Raw genomic sequence first — 17,596 nt, 5'->3', positions numbered from 1 at the left:
GTCGGGGAGCTGCTGCCTCTCTCAGTTGCTCCCTAGGAGCCGCTTGTGGGGTGGTGATGGCTCTTACTGCTCTATGTTCCTATAAGAACTACCCTTGGACTGGGCTGAATTTAGCTATTGGTGGTGGCAGCAGCTGCTGGATGGTGACCTTAAACTAACTCCGGCAAGTGACCAAGGTCTGCTGCTCCCACCACCACAGCTTGCTGGAGAAACAGCAAGGCATAGTTCAAAATAAAATAGCTTATGGCTGTCTGACCCGTGATGTTCCAGGGCCTCCCTCTGGGAGAGCTTCCTCGCTCCATAGCTGATCACTGCCTGCTGGTGCTGCTGCATCCTGCAGTCAGGACCCTGGCTGGAAAGGGCAAGTGCTGGAAGAAAATCCTACTGGCTGTCGAGGAGTAGAGAAGCACACTCCTCTCCCAGTCCAGCCATCACACAGAATCACTGCAGGAGCAGTCTTGCCTGCCCTTGCCAGGACTCCCTTCAACAGCACCCCCAGGCTTTTGAGATGCAAGAGATGAAGCAGGAAGACATGTGGGATTTGGTCCTACCCCCTCAGCAATCTCACTGTGAAACTGGGCAAGCAACATCAGCTGGAATTCACGTAGCACTGAGATCCCTGCCTAGGTGCCAAAGCCCTGTGCGTATCAGGGGACCGCGCAGCTGCTCTGTAAGCCTGGCTGTCTCAGATGTGCTCACCTCGGTGGGGAACAGGCCTACATATTTTGTGAAAGAGACTGGAAAGCTCAGTTAATTACCAGTCCTTGTCACACAGCTATTGCAAGAGGAGACGACAGGATAATCATCTGTTTCTGATAATGAGTGCAAAACACACTGCTCATTGCCTTTGCTTAATTATCATTACCAAAGTACTCACAGTATCTTCTCCAACAGGGAATCTGGCAGTAACATTAATTACTTCTAAAGGTCAATTGTGCAGTCTTTAATGGCAAAAGCAGTATTGTTTGGGGGTAATGTGCCATTTCTTTACAGCAGATTTCAGTTTCCAGTCCCAAGTGCAGCTCATTTGGGAGATTTGGCATAGCAAGCTGCCCCCAGGATGGCCATGCAGAGACAGCTTGTTCCACCTCAACTCCCCATCACACCAAATGTGGCCACTATCCATATCGGGGCTAGGATTTCACAGGAGAGCTCTGAGAGGGTTTGTGATTCCAGACACCTTCAATTCAAGCAGACCCATGGTTACTATTAACTGTTTTGTTTGCAGAAGACTTGGAAGATATGAACATAGTTCACATCATCATGATTCCCAGGGTCCTCACCTTTTCCTGGCTGTCGATTGCTTCGTAGAGTTTGATATTGGCACCTGGGTCCATGAAGTCCCCAAACAGAACTGGCTGGGAGGGGACAACCTCCTCGAAAGTGCTGCCTAACTCCTCCATCATACTCTTCATCAGGTTGTCAAACCAGGTCCGGTCCTCCTTGCTGACCAGGCGATCGCAGAAGACTCGGCAGCTCTCATGGTACCACAGTCTCAGCAGGTGCAGTTTGTCCTGGTAGGAAACCCCAGCAAAACACCCCATGAGAGAAGCAGAGAAGTATTAAGAGCCCTGTTGTCAGGAAAGCTGGTTCCTGCCTAGCATGTGGTCAGCTCCACTCCTGCTAGAAGGCAGCTGAAATGGAAAAAGAACTGGGTAGAGGAAGCTGCATTCCCTTCTCCTCTCAAAATCAACTCTTGTCAAAGCAGCTGCTTTGCAAAGAGCTCATTATAGCTTCGGTTAATCCCCCCTCTATTTGCCCATATGTCAGGCTTTCTTTGAGAAATGTAAACTTCATGTTGTTGGTCCTTATCTTTCCCCCAGTTTGATTTAACTTTTACTGTTTTCAGAAGTACTTGTGTCTTTTGGAAAGATCCTTTTATTCAGGTGTAGCACAGAATGAGGCTCCCAAGTATTTCCTGCGATAAGTCCATCTGTACTGGCTAGGCTGGAGCCAGAGCAAGGTCCTCAGGAGAGCCAAAGGGGCGGAAGCCTCCATTGCTACAGGCTGGTAACAGGACAACACCTCTGCCCCTGTGTGGTCATGTCTGGTCCCCTATGGCTCCATCTGGGCTGTGTCGTGCTGACTTCCTGTGGCCACTCACCTGCTTCCACGCCAAGGAAGGGCTGGGGTGGCAGGGGGGTCTGTTTACTACTGGTACTTGGCAGTATAGCCAAAGGGAAGGTCACCACATTCACTGACCAGTACCAAAATGCAGCTCCAACAAGAAATTGAGGTCTGTTTTCAGGCGTGTCAATAAGGCCTTCACTGGAATGTTTCTGGTCTTCCCCTGGGTGGCACGGCTGTACTCACGGAAGACTCACCTTGATCTTGCTGGGCTCAGCCATGAGCATGCCCTGGAACACCTTGGAGAGGTCTCTCAGGTTGAAGGTGTAATGCGACTTTGCCGGTGTGGGCAGCAGCTGGGATGTGATGGTCAAGTACATGCAGATGGTGGCATCAACCAAGGGTTCGTTCAAGTCTTTGACTGCAACTGCCCCTGCTGCAGAGACAGAGGAAGGTGGAGAGGATGCCAAGGTGGTGACTGGAATGAGGAGGTCTTAGCAGTGCAGAGAGGTGGCACTGAGTGTCAGAGGTGTTGCTAGGACTTGGCCAGGAATATACTTTTCTTCTGCTTCCTTATGCAGAGAATGTGTGGGGACCTGACCAAATGCCTGCTCACTGCAGTGGACAGTTTGCCAATGAGTTTCCCAACCAAAGGGAATCAGATTTGGGGAAGGAAGAATGCATCACAACAATTCTGCAGTGATAAAACTTCATGTACCTCAGGGAGAGAGGAGACACTGCCAGACAGGTAGTTGGTGCCTACCTGAAATACTTGCAGACAGGTTTTCCTTCTCCCTTCTTGTACTCCCTCAGTGGAGTCTCAGAAAATGCAAAGCCACTGAGGGTAATTTCTTATGCAATAGTCTGGCAAGATTTAAACACAGCTGCCAGCTTTAGAGCATAAAATACTTTTTTTTTTTTTAAAACTCTCAATCAAATTCATTATAAACACTCCTGGGGAAACAGAGTCCTGTGACACCCTAGCATTTTGCACTTCTTTTTGCATTGTTTACAAAATTCTTTAATTGCTTTTTAATCACAGCTAGATGTTTCAGTATGCTCCTGAGCTCATGGTCAGGTACTGATGCTTGTGAATATTGCAAGCACCCAGAAAGCTCTGCTTTGCTTTTCTCATAGCCCACTTAGTCTCACTCCTTCCTACTGGCAGATTTGCAGATGAGGGCACATTTGCAAAGATGATCCTAAATTCCCACCCTGTCAAATATAAGACGACTCATTTCACTCCAAATGAACCCTTTTTTCTGGGTGGCTGAAGCACCATGCTTAGATCCTCTCTGCTCAGCTGTCCACAGGCTGCAGCAGATGGAGAGTAACAGAAGGCTCTGCTTCCACAGAAGGCTGTTTGTCTGGGCAAGTGTCTGTCTGCTGAAAGCACAGGTAAGCTGTGCCATGCTGTGCCCATCAGCTTGTTCTGCTCACAGTATCTGTCTCTCATCTTTCTGCTCTTACTTACGCACTGGATCTCTGTAACTTCTTTCTCCTAGGAGTCCATCTAGAAAAAGATAAAAAAACATGAGCTACCGCTTTATTTGCTGAGATGAAGGATCACACATCACAAACAAAATCCTCTTTGAAAGGCCTAAGCTATGAGTTACCTTATGAAACTGAGAGTCAAAGTTGAAGTTTGCTGATTTGCACCAGCAGAGTTTGGCCCTAAGACAAAACAGTGTATGAGCTCCTTGTTTGCTAAGATTCAAACAACACATGCCGAAAAGCATCTTCAACTAATGCAAGTTCCAGCTTCCAACACTTTGATGAGATCATCAATATTACTTCCTCCCCTTCCAACCTCCATTATCATTGGGTTGACTGGCGGGTTGAGGAGAAGGTGGCAGTTGTCTGCAGAACTTACCCATCCAGCTGCCAAGGATCGTTGAGAAGATAGTCTTCTTGCTGCTCTCCTCCATCTCCGTGAAGGAGAGGTAGTTGAAATGGCGGGTGAGGCGTGGAGTGACAGCATTCCTTCCCCCTCCAGGAGGTCCCATGGCACAGATAAAGTTAATATCTATCAGCTTCTTAAAAGTACCTTGAAGAGTGCAAAATCAGGAATGAATGCTAAGTTGGAGCTAAAAGCCCTCACCACGAATCTCTACAGCAGGTATTCATCTCTATCAACAGGCCAACTTTTGCCAAGAGTGCTGGGCAAAGGATCTGGGTCATACCGATCTGTTTCCTGTCGTACCAGCCCCGGTGGTCCATCCACTGCCGCAGCAGCTCGATGGGTGGCTGGGCACCATAAGTCTCCAGCATGGGCATGTTCAAGTCATCAATAAAAAATATGAAGTACCGCCCAACCGGTGGCCCGAACACACCCTTCCGCCTGTAAGGACAGAAGCTGCATAAGGACACAGGACAACTCCTATTGCAAAGGTAGTCTCAACTTGATCCAAAAGCAATTTTTTCTCCAGAGGCTTCTTGAGTCAACAGCTTCAGCTACCCTTACACTTACACTCCATATACCCCTTTATATGGGCCTTTGCACCGAGAAGATTGAGAGCAATGTCTGACGCACTGGCTTCTCTGCAGCCACGAGCGAAATTTTGTCTACTTATGCACAATGAATAAATGGGTGCAAATAAAAGCAAAGCTTGAGCCCATGAATCTGCGGAAACTTCAAATCAGTGGCTGACCAGGAAGGAAAAAGGGAAGCTGTTAATCATGGCGAGTTGGACTGGGAGTCAGCAGCCACAATTTCTCCCTTCATCAGTTTCTATAAAGACCCCACACCAGGGTTTGCAAACACCTGCGCTCTGAAATGTAGTGTTTCTGGAATAACTAGAATTGGACCAACTTTTACAGACCCTCACTAATCCTTCTCATTTTCTTGCCATTTTATCAAGTTATTACCAGCTGTCATGATCCCAACTCAGATTTGCTCTTTGCCCAGTTTGTTAGCCACAGCTGTATCTGCTTGGGGCCCCTTCAGGTCTTGGGATGCAACTATATGGCCAAGTTGAGAGAAACACTGAGCTCAGGGATACTGCCTTTGCAAATGCAGAAAGGAAACTTGCCTCTTATCCAGTTTGCTGTCAATGAGATCCTGGGTTTGGTTGGCAGAGGTACGTGCTGAGAATGTCAGGAAGTGGGTGATGTATTTGGGAGGCAAATTCTTCAAAAGCTTGTCCATAATGGTGAGAGTCTTCCCTGTGCCAGTGGGACCGATGCAGAGAACCTAGAAGTACAATTAGCAATGCAGCGTAACCGTAGGCAGACAGTCTGTGTTTCCCAGCTCTCCGACATTTGCTGGAGAAAAGGCAGGTTACTTCTCACTTAGGCTTCAAAGGCTGGGAGAAGCCAGAAGGACTGCTGTTCAAGGTTATAGATCTCTTGGTGCGGAAGGAATCCAACCAAAGAAGTATGAAAAGGAACCACAGGAAACAGGTAAAGAGGGATGGTGATAGGTTATCTATCTAGCAATTGCTGCATTTTGATTGACCACCTGAGTGCTGATATTCCTTTGGGGCACTGGCACAGTGCCTGGGGACTGAATGGAGAACTCCTGTTGCTTAGGCACAGCTTTTGAGAAGAGAAATACAAATCCATGGGAGTGGGAAATAATCTCAAAGTATCAGGTAGGTTCTGTTAGGTTCTAGCTGCACTGGAAGAGGAAAAGGTGACCCTTGTTGAAGAAAACAAGCTTGAATCAAAAAATTAAAGACAAGGCTGGGTACGTACTGGCTTATGGTTGGTGAGCAACAGATCCAGCAGATGGGCCATTCGGACTGTGTTGATTGTGGGCACAATAATGTCACAGAAGTTGGTATCAGGAACCATAGTGAACTGTGCCGTAGAGTCCAGCCACTTCTCCCAGCGCACCTGAAAGGTATGAGTGTGTTTAGAGGGGATGGTTGCATCTATCCCTTAGGGGAATAGGAAAACAGCATTTCTGCTGTGTTTTCCGCATCACAACTCGGATGCTACTGTGTAGCAGCTCAGATTCTGACGAGGAATTCAGGTTTCTAGCCCCTCTGTCTAGTCTTGCCACCTATACCCTTCTGTATGGCAATGGTGTGAGGGCCTGACTCATTTCCCTTGAGAAGAAGTGTACTCCAAGAGTTAGAGGTCATTGCCCCAGCAGCAACATACTTGCCCTCAGTTCTGAAAACTAGGATCAAAGGGTGATGGAGTACTTGTGATATTTGCAAGAACGGGAATTCTGTCCTAAGCTCACCTGCCCTGTAAGTGTCCCCACAGTGGAGGATCAAAGAGGCCTTAGCTGGGATCCTATCTTCATGTTTGGTGCCATCGCCTATGTTGCACTCAGAGGCACACGGAGAGTTTGTATTTGTACAAAACATGGACAACTTGTGCTAGAGGCAAGTCACAGACTAACCTCCCATAGGCCACGATTACAAGTGAGATAGAGGTTTTATCAGGAATGTGTTGGAGAACACTGAGAAGATGTGCATTCCTGACCACCTCATGTGGCCTTCCCACAGAGATGACACCAGCAGCTTCTGCTAAGAACCTGATGCTCACATAGGGCTCTTTATTTTGCTGGGATTTCAGGAAGGGGAAGGAAGCATTTTTCTTTTTTTTTTTTTTTTTTTTTTTCTCTTTCTTTCAGCCTAGGGGCAGGTGGCTGTCAGTCAGATAGGACTTGCATGCCCTGCTGTCTCCTGTGAAAAAGACAGCATATTCGTCTGCCTTGCTCCTCCTCCAGACTCTGCTGCACACAGCTCTTCTGCTGCTGTGCTCTGCTTTCTAACATAGACAGACCTTTCCATGTGAGCTGCTCCCTGTCCTCCAGCAGCCACACCTGGAGAGCCCTCTCACTTTCCTGAGCACTGGCAGAGGCACTCAGGTCTGAATTGACCAGCCCTTGGCTCAGATTCAAAAGATCTGCTTCACAACCCTCAGGGCAAGAAACTGCCTTCTTCCTTTAATTAAAAGCTTAATTTAACTTTAAACATTCTCACTTGGTTCCTGTAGACCTTTCTGTGATTCTGTGTGACTTGCCCTTGATGAGAAAATCCTACCAAATCCAGCAGGACTGTGTCGCTTCCTGGTCCCTCCCCCCAAATTTCCCAGAGCTGAAAGTGAAATATTTTACCTCCTTAATGACTTCCTCATCCAGATCGTCTTCAGCACTGCTAAGCCCAGCATCATAGAGTTTATAGTCATAAACCAGACCTTCTTCTGGGAAAAGTAACTGGATCTGTGGGAACAAAGCTGGGGTGAACCTGGCTGCCGCTCAGCTCAGTTCCCAGGAGGATCTGCACTACTGCAGGGAAGACTTTACTAACAGGATGCTGCCCAGGCCAGGGGGGTCAGTTCTCCCTCCCAAATCTTCCAGCTCAAGGGGTCCCTTGGATTTTGAAGCAGATCTGGTATACCAGATCCCAAGAGGAAGCCCATCCAAAGCCTCCAGGTATTCAAGAATCCATGACCGCCATTCTTCATTACCAGTTCCTCTATAACGAGAGGATCTGCTTTTCCTTTACTCACCTTTTCCTTTGCCATCTTCTCCCTCAGCCACACACTGAAGGCCGTGCGACCTTGGGAATCTCCAGTAGTGCCCACACTCCAGATCAAGGCAAATATAAACCAAGGTTCAATCAGCTCTCCAATACGAGCTGTCTTCTCCTGGGGAATCACCCTAACTCCCTGAGAACCAGAGAAGAGCACAAGTAAAATTCTCAGGCATGGTTAAGGTACACAAAACCCAGACTCTTCTTAACGTGCTCATAATTCTATTCAGCTTCTATGTAGCTTTTTCTAGCCATTTTTTCACAGGCCTTGTTACTGCACTCTGTGGATCAAAACTTGCTGTATCATTGGTGTACACCAATGAGACACCCCTTGAGAGACACCCCTTACTGAATTAATATCACTCAACAGCAGCTAAGAAGAATTTAGTCTTTGGTTTTTAATTTGAAAATTGTCCAGCCTTCTTTAATATTACTTCTCAAAGGACTGGCAATCTGAAGTGCATTGCTGCTTAGCTCTGATCTCTGCTTTCCACTCATTTTTCAATTCCCTCTGCTATAAATAGAAGTGAACCACTTCCCTCCAGCCTGGTAGGCACGAAGTTTACCTTTTGCTCTCTCAGCAGGCAAAGCATAATCCTTCCAGGTTAACCTGCGCTTTGCAGGATGTTGTATTGCCTGCTGCCACGTAGATGAGCTACAGCGTGACCTTTCTGCACCAGCACTTTGTTCTCCAGTGACGAACCCCCTGCATGACTTAGTGCCCTTAAGAGTTACAGGTGCACACAAGCAATAGCAGCAAAATCCTACCTCAATGGGAATGAAAGGCTGAAACAAACATTCCAAGAGCATGAAAAGGCTCCTTGTGAGGTTACTGTCTGTTGAAGCAATTATCTCCTTCACAAACCTCCGGACAAAGCCGATGGCCTCCTGTAAGGAGAGGCAGGAACAACTGACTGTCACCATCCAACACTCTTGACTTTGCTTTTACCTTCTAGGGTTCTGGTTTCTCCTCACCTCCCTGCAGGCTACATTTAGCAGGGAAGGTATGACTGAGAACGTTGCCATTTCCCGCTGCAGCCTGAGTACCACTGCTTTGACTGGAGAAAAGTAAGACAAACTGCTTGGTTCAGTCTTAGCCATAAGACACCTCTGGGTCTGTCTTTTGGTTCTGTGCAACAGTGACATGCATCTTGTGCCATCACTGCTGTTAAATGGTTTGCTCCCTTCAGACCTTTCCTTTGCAGCTCTGGGTTATTCATTAAAATAGTGGCTCAGAAAAAGAGCAGAATAACAAAAATTGTTCTTACAACTTTCTCTCTGGAGTAACTCCACTGTAAGCAATGGAGCTGCACCAGGGATGATTTTGTCCAGAAGATAATTTTAAAAGGAAATAAAACAAGCTATAATGATCAATAAGGCTAAGTCACATGTGTAGGAAACAGTGAATAACCTCTATTAAACCCAGTAAATTTACATAGCAGTTTGTATAACAGTAGTCTGAAGTGTTTCCACAATGGCATTTAAATCTAGGCCTTGACAAGTCTGGGCTGAGCTGACAAGCTCCAAGCTATGGAAGGGCTGGAATGACATGGTAGCTCACCTTGAGGAATCTCCTGAAGAGAGATGCTAGCTGCTGTGAGAAGGGCTGCATGATGCCTGGGATTTTTTGCAGCCAGCACTCAATGAAGGGCTCCAGCCCCAAGATGCTAGGTTCCAGGTAAACCATGCCACAGCGGGAAACTGTGGCAGGGGAAGCAACAGCCAGATCCTGGACTTCAAACATCATGGTCATGCTCTGGAAATTGCAAAAGGAGAGAAAGGAGGATAAAGACTTGATCCCTTCCGATATATCTTTCAGCATAATTTGGTGAAGCTGAAATCTTTTGCTTTGTTGCAGAGGCCCTCTTTTTGTTGTGTCTGTGCGGCACAGCAGAGGTTTGGCCAACATGGGTCTACTACTGAGACACCAATTTTCATACAAGTCTATGACAGACATCAAGTGGAAAGTAAAAGGCAAGTCTGTTCCAAGAGGGAGGAAGGAAAACAGACAACAGGTAGCAAAAGTGGGAGGGATGAGTTACCTCTGTCAGCTTGATGATTTCCCCTGAGCTGAGACACAGCTTCTTATTGTCATCCAGCACGGTGTTCATGTTCTCAATCCACAAAGCATCAACTGGCCCATCAAACATGTACCACTTCTTGCTGGTGTCAGTGGCCGCAGCTCCCCAACGGATGAGTGAGGAAAGGATCCCATCTGTCCTGAAAGGGGGGAGGAAGGCAGGGCTCGGCCCATTCTGGTTTTGCTGAAATCACAGCAAAGCTTCCACCATATAAGTCAACAGAGACAGAATCTTACCCTGGTTCATGTGCCCAAGGATACCTGTGCCTCACTTGTTAGTGAGCTGCATAAAGGTCTATCTCATTGTTTCTTTTACTGAGACACATTTCAGCCTGAGTGGCACCATGAGACAATTTATTTGGGCATTAGGATCTGGATGTCATGTCATTTAACTACAAAATGCCAAGTTTCACATCTCTGTCCTCAGTGAAAAGCAAAGCAGCGTTGCTAGCACCCATTCAGGTCACAGGCAGCTTATCTTCTCTCTGGAGGTGCCTCTTCTCCTCCAAGTGTAAAGGGAGACTCAGGACAGCTACTGTGCTAATTCAGATGCTTCAGCTGGGTAACAATAGGTTAGGATGGTGAATCCAGGCTAAACAGCATGAGTCTACCCCCTTTTTAACAGAAGTTCCCCATCTTCAGCTGCCTGTGAACCCAGGTGGTGCTGGTGAACAGGAGAGCAGCCACACAAGGAATGCTGACTGTTGACAGCAGAACTTAATCTGCACACAGAAGCCTGGAGTTCAATTTCCATTCAGGCCCTGGACTCTACTCCCATTATTAAATATTTATTTGTTATTTTTATAGTGCTAGTGAATTCCAGGGTATTGTTACTGAGATCAAGGAAAAACAGTCTGTTCTAAAGCTCAGCTGATTAAAACAGATGGATTTGTCTGTAAATACATTTTACATTGCTGCTGTATTTTTCTTTTTGTCATGTTGACGTGCCTGTGTGCTGCCCTTGGGTAGAGTCACATCATAAATAAACTGTCGAGCTTAACTGGAATATCCTACAAAATGTCCTTCAGTAAAGACACACCAGAACCCACATTAGGATGCTCTGGGTCTCAGCATCAGTAATGTTTACTTGCCTGCACTTTTCCTGGAGGCAGTTAGTTTCATATTGATTTAGTTTCCCTGGTTTTACAGAACACAGTCTCTAGCTTTGCCCCTAAACAAGTGGTGGGTGACAGGGCCAAAGGCAGATTCACACTGCTTCTCACACCTCAGCTTATGGATAAAGTGAGCTGCAAAGTCAACCTCAGGTCACATATGGAAACATAAGCAGTAGGACTTGACTGTCAAGAGGGCAAAGGGGCTATTGCTTCCCGCTTCCAAACCGTGCAAGCAAGCAGGAGCCCTGGTAACAGGAATGAAATGCCCCTTTATGCCTGAAAGCCATCCTTCGTCATTCAAGGCCAGCAGTGTATTTACACAGAACAATTCAAGTGCGCAGTACAGAGGTCACTTTTCTTCAGAAGCAAAACAAGTGTTTTTAAGCTGCTGTATCTTAGAGCAAAAAAAGCTCCAAAGCAATTGAATTATTTTTTGTTACACAGTTAATGCTGCCAGCTGAGCTGCAGTAACTGTCTGGGCATGTGCTGGCAGCCGGGCCAAGCGCACAATAAAAGATGTCAGCTTAAATCGCCATGACTGGCTATTGTAGCTTGATGAGGATAAGGACTTGATTGCTTCTGGTTTTATGCCACTACCCTAAACAGTTCTCAGCCTTGAAGAGAAGACACTCAAGATTAGAAGAAAAACGTTTCCCATCTGGAAGGAAGGAAAGCAGGTTTTGTACTTTACCACTCATGCGTTAGCAAGTTGAACTCCCCGTAAAGCTGGCCCATTGTGATGGATTTGGGATTCAGTACAAAGTAGCTGACTGCTTCGTAATTCCCACCACTGGCTGCAGGCTGACCTTTCAGTGATGTCATTGCAGCTGCCAGGACTTCATAACTCTGCAAAAGCAGGAGAGCAAGAGAGTTAAGGGCCATGGCTCCGTAACGACTAAGCCACTTGCTCTCCCAGCAACTGCATTCAAAAGGCAGTGAGAAAGGAGACCTAGGGGAGGACAGTACCATAGTAAGGGGACGCCTGGCGGCATTCACAGAAATGAAGCATTCCAGATGCAGAGGGAGGAAGTTAGATCTCCTATGCAAGAGGCCTGAAGCATTTCAAAATGTCAAAGTACATCTTGACCTTAGAAATTTGCAGCAGACCTAATAAGTATCAGTATAATCTCCCAAGTCGAAGGAGCGCGCTACTAATATACTTCCCCATGGCTATAAATCAATACTAAAAGGCAGCATCTTTGTCCTCTGACTTCTATCTGAGAGAAGCTGGAAATGCTGGAGTGTGAGTCTTCTGTGCAGCTTTAACCCTCTGCGTCACTAGGTAGGCGATGGTTTGCTGGGGCCAGCACAGTGTCTCAGCCATACCTTTGTCTTCCCAGAGCCTGTTGGTCCCACGAGCATAAGGCCATGACGAACCACTGTGGTTTCATAGAGTTGGATGCACTTAGTCACAAAACCTGTAGAGGAAGATGATGTGGCGTGGGCCTGGGACCAGCTATCCCTTTCCTAGGGCAGGGCGCTAGAGTAAAAGTCCAGGCCCAGAGAGAGCTGGTGGAGAGCCCTTCCCCTCACCATCAACATCCTTTAGATTCTCTTTGATGCAGGAATTGCGAATGGCTTCTTCCAGGATGCCGTAATCAACAGGCTCTTCTCTGATCTTTGGAAATAAATCTGAGACAATACCACCAAAGATCTTGAGGTCATCCTGCAGGAATTTGGGTATGTTCGCATCCCTGATAGCCCGCAGGCAGATCAGCTCCTGCAAAGATTTAAGAACTCAGAACTTCAAAGATCCCGCCTTTCCCGTGTCTGCAGAAAAGGCCACATAAGTCAATGACACTGTGCAGTGTAAGCACATTTACCTCATCCATAGCAGGATTCTCTCTTTTGAGGTTGCCAGCTGTTGAGATGACAGTCTTCACAGCTCTCATCCCAAAGTCATAGTGGTCCTGGAAAAGGCACAGAGGAAACAACGTGATCAGATACATGAGCATCACCTAAAAAAGAGTGAACCTATGCATGCACTCAGCAGGTAAGAAAGGAAAAATGAGAGAGTTACGCCTTCAGAACAATTGCTCCTTTATGCAAGTCTGCTCTCAGGATCCTTCCAACAACTAACTGGTCCTCAGCTGTACATATTACAGGTGAGGAAGATGAGAATAACTGGAGGATGAAAAATCCTAGATGGAGGGAGAAGTAGGCAGGGCTGCTTGGCTCAAATGTCCTACAACTGTAATCCTAACTAGGACTGAAGGTGAATGCAGGTCCAGCCACAGAAGGAGAAATAAGAATTGGAAAGCAGGGAGGTAGATGAAGAATTGGTATTGTGACCTTTTCATGATACGCTGTCACAAGGCACCATGAGAACCATCCAGGTACTTTGTGTCTAGGCTGAGAAAACCCCACATTTAAGAAAACATTAATGGACATTAAGGCATCTACCTGGGCACTGAGCTGCTCTGACAGTAGTTTGAACGTTGTGGTGATCTTCTTTGCAAGGACTTTGGCTTCATTAAACCCAAAGGAGTAGAGTGAGATCTCAGCAATCATGGAGTAATCTGGGACCATCATAGCCACAGGACGAAAGAGAGCCTGAAACATACAGTTCCAACACAAGATCAAAACACTGTTGTTTCTTGCTTTTTCCAGCAAACTGAAAAGGCTGAGTATCTATCCCAGACTATTTACAGGACACAGCATGAGTGTGTCTGGCACCTGTCATGGTTGCACCCCTGCAGACTGCAATCTGAGGAGCACCATTTGCATACAGTCATGTTTCAAATCTCAAAATGATCCTAGAAGCTTTCCTAAAGCATCACATCCTAATCCTTGTCATGGACACATTGGTAGTCTGGGTAGCATCCAGCACCCGTATTGCCCCTCTTCTCTCTGTCTATCCAGTCTGCCCTCCGTACCTTCAGGTTATCAGGCAGTTCAGTACGCCCAGCATACCCTGGGTTCATTGTGATGAATACTGCACAGGACGGGACCAGTGGGATCTCCGTGCCTTCAAACATGAAGCGATTCACCTAGAAAATTAAAAGTATGATCATCCTCAAAGAACAGAGCCTGAGCTGGAAATTAAATAACATAGCAGAATCTTCCAAGAGGAAAACAATGGCTTTCAGTAGTTAAATTATCAAGCATAGACACATACAGCTGCCCATAACTGTAGTGATTCAATCTGGTCCCACTGCAGGAATCCAGTAGTACCAGCAATATTCCCTGTTTAAGAAACTGGGCTCCTGAAAGATTTACTGATAGGATACAATTTTTTTTTTTCTTTGGCTCTTGAACAGACTTCTATCCCTGCAGCTGTAAACAAACATCTTTCCATTTATTCTGCAATATAGTTTGGACCTGAATTAATTTGTGTCAGAGAGGGCAAAGAGAAAGCTAAATCCTTTTTAAAGCTGTGCAGGTAGTAATTTCAGATGGGGGATAAAGTAATGCAGAAGAATTCATGGAGAGCAACTTTCTAATTCCAAGCTGAAGTCAAGGAGATTCAGGTCTTAACCCCTCCAAGTCTCCAGAGAACAAAGCAGAGGCTGGCTGCTAGACTGGCTGACAGCTGAGTCTCCATGTAAACTCAAGAATTCACTTTACGTTGCAACTCTGTGTGCACGGGTATGTATTTTCCTGCACATACTGGGTTTTCTGAATACGCTAAAGCTTGGATAACACGTTTAGACAAACAGTGCTGAGCAATTCATGGCAGAACACTGCCTTTATCACAGCTCCGATTTGTATCCGCTCAGTGGATCTGTATCGGAGTGTCTCCCACACCAAAGTCTGCTGGCACTGCAGCTCAAGCTGAGACGTACTTCAGCCTGTGAGATTGGGGGCAACTGTGGCAGCACAGACTAGGGTGAGGTTGCAAAATCCACCCAGGATGCTGACTATGTAATGGCTTGACACAATACACCACAGCTAGGGCATTACTCATGCCTCTCCAAGCTCAAGTACGTCTGTCTGAATTGCCCCTGAGCAGGGAAGCTGGTGCTCCATGAAGAGGCAAACAAAGACAAGGACTAGCCTAGACTAGCTCAAGTAAAGATCTTATTGTCTGCCTCTGCACCCACATGTTCATTACGTACCCTCTGCTGCTGTGCTTTCTGAATGGTTGTGATCTGTTGGGCCACCACTGACAGCACCTCGACATCAATGCGGTTGAACTCATCAAAGCAAGCCCATGCGCCAGAGCTGGGCAAGGAAGGAGAAATGAGGGGAGTCAGGAACATCACACAGGAGCAAACTTGCAGTCAAAAGCTCAGCTAGATCTAGAAACTATAAATCCATATACTGGGAGGCAGCACAGAGACAAGAAGTGAACCTAAAAGGCCCCTGATGTCCCACAGCAGGTAGAGACACATCCACAGTGTACTGGTAAAGTGGATGTACCCTCCCAGGCCATGTGATGAGAGAGAAGGTGCATAGTCCCTGCAAGACCATGGTAATGTCCTACCCTACAGCCTGGCACAAATTCTGCATGTTACAGCTTTGGGCTTGAAAGAAGTGTCATGTTGAATTCTTGTTTTGTAGCTGAGCTATAAGTGTAACAGATACAATTTAGACATCTGTTAAGTCCATTTTTCAGAGCTTGGAAGACTATGTATAAAGCTGGAAGCATGTATATGGGGAAAGTGATCTTCGCACAAGGCATGGCTTAAGAAAGAAGTGAAATTACTTAGAAAGAAAACATCTGAGAAAAGAATACCAGCTTTTGTTGGAGTGACTAATTCAGATTCACCAGCACGCAGCAGACTAATTGGACCAGCTCTCTTTGAAATGTAGAGAAGAGAGAAGCTTCTCTGAGAGGATTCCTCAGGGCTTAGAGCAATTGGCTGCTCAATTTTGGATACGCTCAGCAGATTCTCTCCTTAAGATTAAACAGCTTGTGGGCTGAATCTCAGTCAAACGCATATGATATTAAAACAAAGGCCAGAGCTGCCAACATTTGCACACCTTTCTCATAGTGGATTGGTGCAAAGCATTTAAATTTTGCCTTAAACGAACAGGATCTCTTTTTATCCTTTTTATTTTTTTTTTAAATTGTCTCAACTGTCCGTCCCTTCTGGCAGGAATTTTGTAACTTTGCTCGCTCTTGAACACAGTAACCCCCTTACTAGGGCTTTGTTGGCTCTTCTGGGCTGCTATGAAAAACACCCACCAATTCCCAGTGGCCAGCATCCCTGTATCCTACCCACTCCTTGATAATGACACACAGCATTTCATTGTACCTGGCTAGTCCCTTGAAAAACTTCCCCATTGCCATAAAGTCAAGCTGGTCGGAGCAGTTGAACACTACAGTTTGGACTGCTAGTGCTTTCCCCAGGTCTTTTGTTGTTTCTGTTTTTCCTGTTCCTGCTGGTCCTACAGGTGCTCCTCCAAATTTCAGGTGCAGAGCTCCTGTAAGCGTCAGATAACACCTACAACAAAGAAGAGACCAGATGATGAAAAGCATTTCTACTACCGATTTCAGTAAGGGAGACATATCATCTATTCAGCTGGAGACAGGTAGGAATCCATCCTTTATTATTCTGCAGAATCACTTAGATATGCAGCACTCTGCAAAGGAGTTAGCTATGTGGCCTTGATTAGTATTCATGGGGGCCTGCACGGATAAATCCTTCTGCCACTGTCTACAAATTCATTCTCCACAAAAAGGACAGTTACAAAAGGATAAAACTATTATTGCTGATGCATATTGTAGAGTATTAGATGCCCCGTCTACTGGTTTGTAGAAGATCTCCTTAGCTATCAGGTGGGCATTTTATATGAGTCATGGCACTACATTAAGAATTAGGAGAGTGAAAGCAAACAGTCTGAGCACTGATCACTAGGAATTCCGTAGAACCAACGTCAAGGTGTTCCTATGCCCTTGTCTCAGGTAGTCCTTTACTGTACAAATGGTTTCTATTTACACACATTAGGCAGTAAGACTGGCATGGTTAGATCCTTGGTTTGATCCCCAATAAGGCTTGTTCACATGGTGAAGAAAAAAAAAAAAAAAAAGACAAAAAGATACATTTATTACCCAGAAAACAATCTTCCTACCTGTCAGTGAGGGGTGTGATAACCAGACGGCCACTGTTCCCCAGATACTCATAGCCATAGATAAATTCAGCATTGACTGCTCTGATGTACAGGTCCCCCCTCGTCCAGTAGTATCTAACGATGAGCAAACGCGACATCAGAAAGATAAACACTGGCTGGCAGACAATACAGCAGCTCGTAAGGGTACAGCCTGCAGGTCTGGAGACCTGCATGTCAAGAGATTTCCTTCTCAAGAGAAGAAAGGACAAGGTACACAACAGGGTGGACAGGAATTCTCACAGGACCTGAAATTAAGTGTTATATCAAGCATCTCACTCCTTACGCAGGAGCACGCCCTTTCACATCGAGTCTATATTGCCAAAGTGGATGCCATCAAAACTAGATCTGTCTCAGATACCTTAGAACTGGCATCCTTAGCAGACTTCAACCCCACTCCTCATAGGGATGTTAGACGTGACTCAGGAACACCGCTTACAGACTATGCAAACTCTTGTTTCCATTTGTCATGGGTAAGGAGAATGAAGACTGGCCAGGGAGACCAGGTAAGGTTCAACAGCTGTGGTCTCTACCTGAGCTGGGAGATCCACTCGAAATCATTCATGCTTGTCACATTCTCCTCAGTCAGCTTTGCTGCAACATCCTTGGCATGGACCTCAATCACAATAAGAGCTGACAACACTGCTCGCTGCATCTTAGACAATTTTCCACGGACCAGGGCAACCAAATCACCCAGCTGGGTAAGGAAAAGAAAGTACTCTGAAGCAATCCATATCCCAAAGACCCAGGCTACTAACACAATGCAATCAAACTTATGGCATGCTAAG

General features: G+C 46.2%; 1 protein-coding gene across 1 annotated transcript in view; it reads right to left on the bottom strand.

Moving 5' to 3' along the window:
* DNAH1 (dynein, axonemal, heavy chain 1) overlaps nt 1-17,596 on the bottom strand; it is a 71,480-nt gene that overhangs the window by 24,088 nt on the left and 29,796 nt on the right. Inside the window, exons 26-47 of the mRNA XM_010078194.1 lie at nt 17,342-17,505; nt 16,773-16,886; nt 15,956-16,144; nt 14,813-14,918; nt 13,631-13,744; nt 13,158-13,307; nt 12,578-12,664; nt 12,288-12,474; nt 12,081-12,172; nt 11,446-11,600; nt 9,602-9,779; nt 9,121-9,315; nt 8,328-8,447; nt 7,537-7,695; nt 7,142-7,246; nt 5,764-5,904; nt 5,100-5,260; nt 4,251-4,408; nt 3,941-4,114; nt 3,542-3,580; nt 2,325-2,503; nt 1,284-1,514 (exon numbers count right to left, since the gene is read on the bottom strand). Coding sequence (XP_010076496.1) covers nt 1,284-1,514; nt 2,325-2,503; nt 3,542-3,580; nt 3,941-4,114; nt 4,251-4,408; nt 5,100-5,260; nt 5,764-5,904; nt 7,142-7,246; nt 7,537-7,695; nt 8,328-8,447; nt 9,121-9,315; nt 9,602-9,779; nt 11,446-11,600; nt 12,081-12,172; nt 12,288-12,474; nt 12,578-12,664; nt 13,158-13,307; nt 13,631-13,744; nt 14,813-14,918; nt 15,956-16,144; nt 16,773-16,886; nt 17,342-17,505 — 3,198 coding nt within the window. The remainder of the gene's footprint in view (nt 1-1,283; nt 1,515-2,324; nt 2,504-3,541; nt 3,581-3,940; nt 4,115-4,250; nt 4,409-5,099; nt 5,261-5,763; nt 5,905-7,141; nt 7,247-7,536; nt 7,696-8,327; nt 8,448-9,120; nt 9,316-9,601; nt 9,780-11,445; nt 11,601-12,080; nt 12,173-12,287; nt 12,475-12,577; nt 12,665-13,157; nt 13,308-13,630; nt 13,745-14,812; nt 14,919-15,955; nt 16,145-16,772; nt 16,887-17,341; nt 17,506-17,596) is intronic.

Source organism: Pterocles gutturalis, unplaced genomic scaffold (assembly GCF_000699245.1).
Source record: "Pterocles gutturalis isolate BGI_N339 unplaced genomic scaffold, ASM69924v1 scaffold4231, whole genome shotgun sequence".
NCBI lineage: Eukaryota > Metazoa > Chordata > Aves > Pterocliformes > Pteroclidae > Pterocles > Pterocles gutturalis.
The sequence above is the reverse complement of the archived record's forward strand: the minus strand, read 5'-3'. Positions and strand labels throughout refer to the sequence as shown.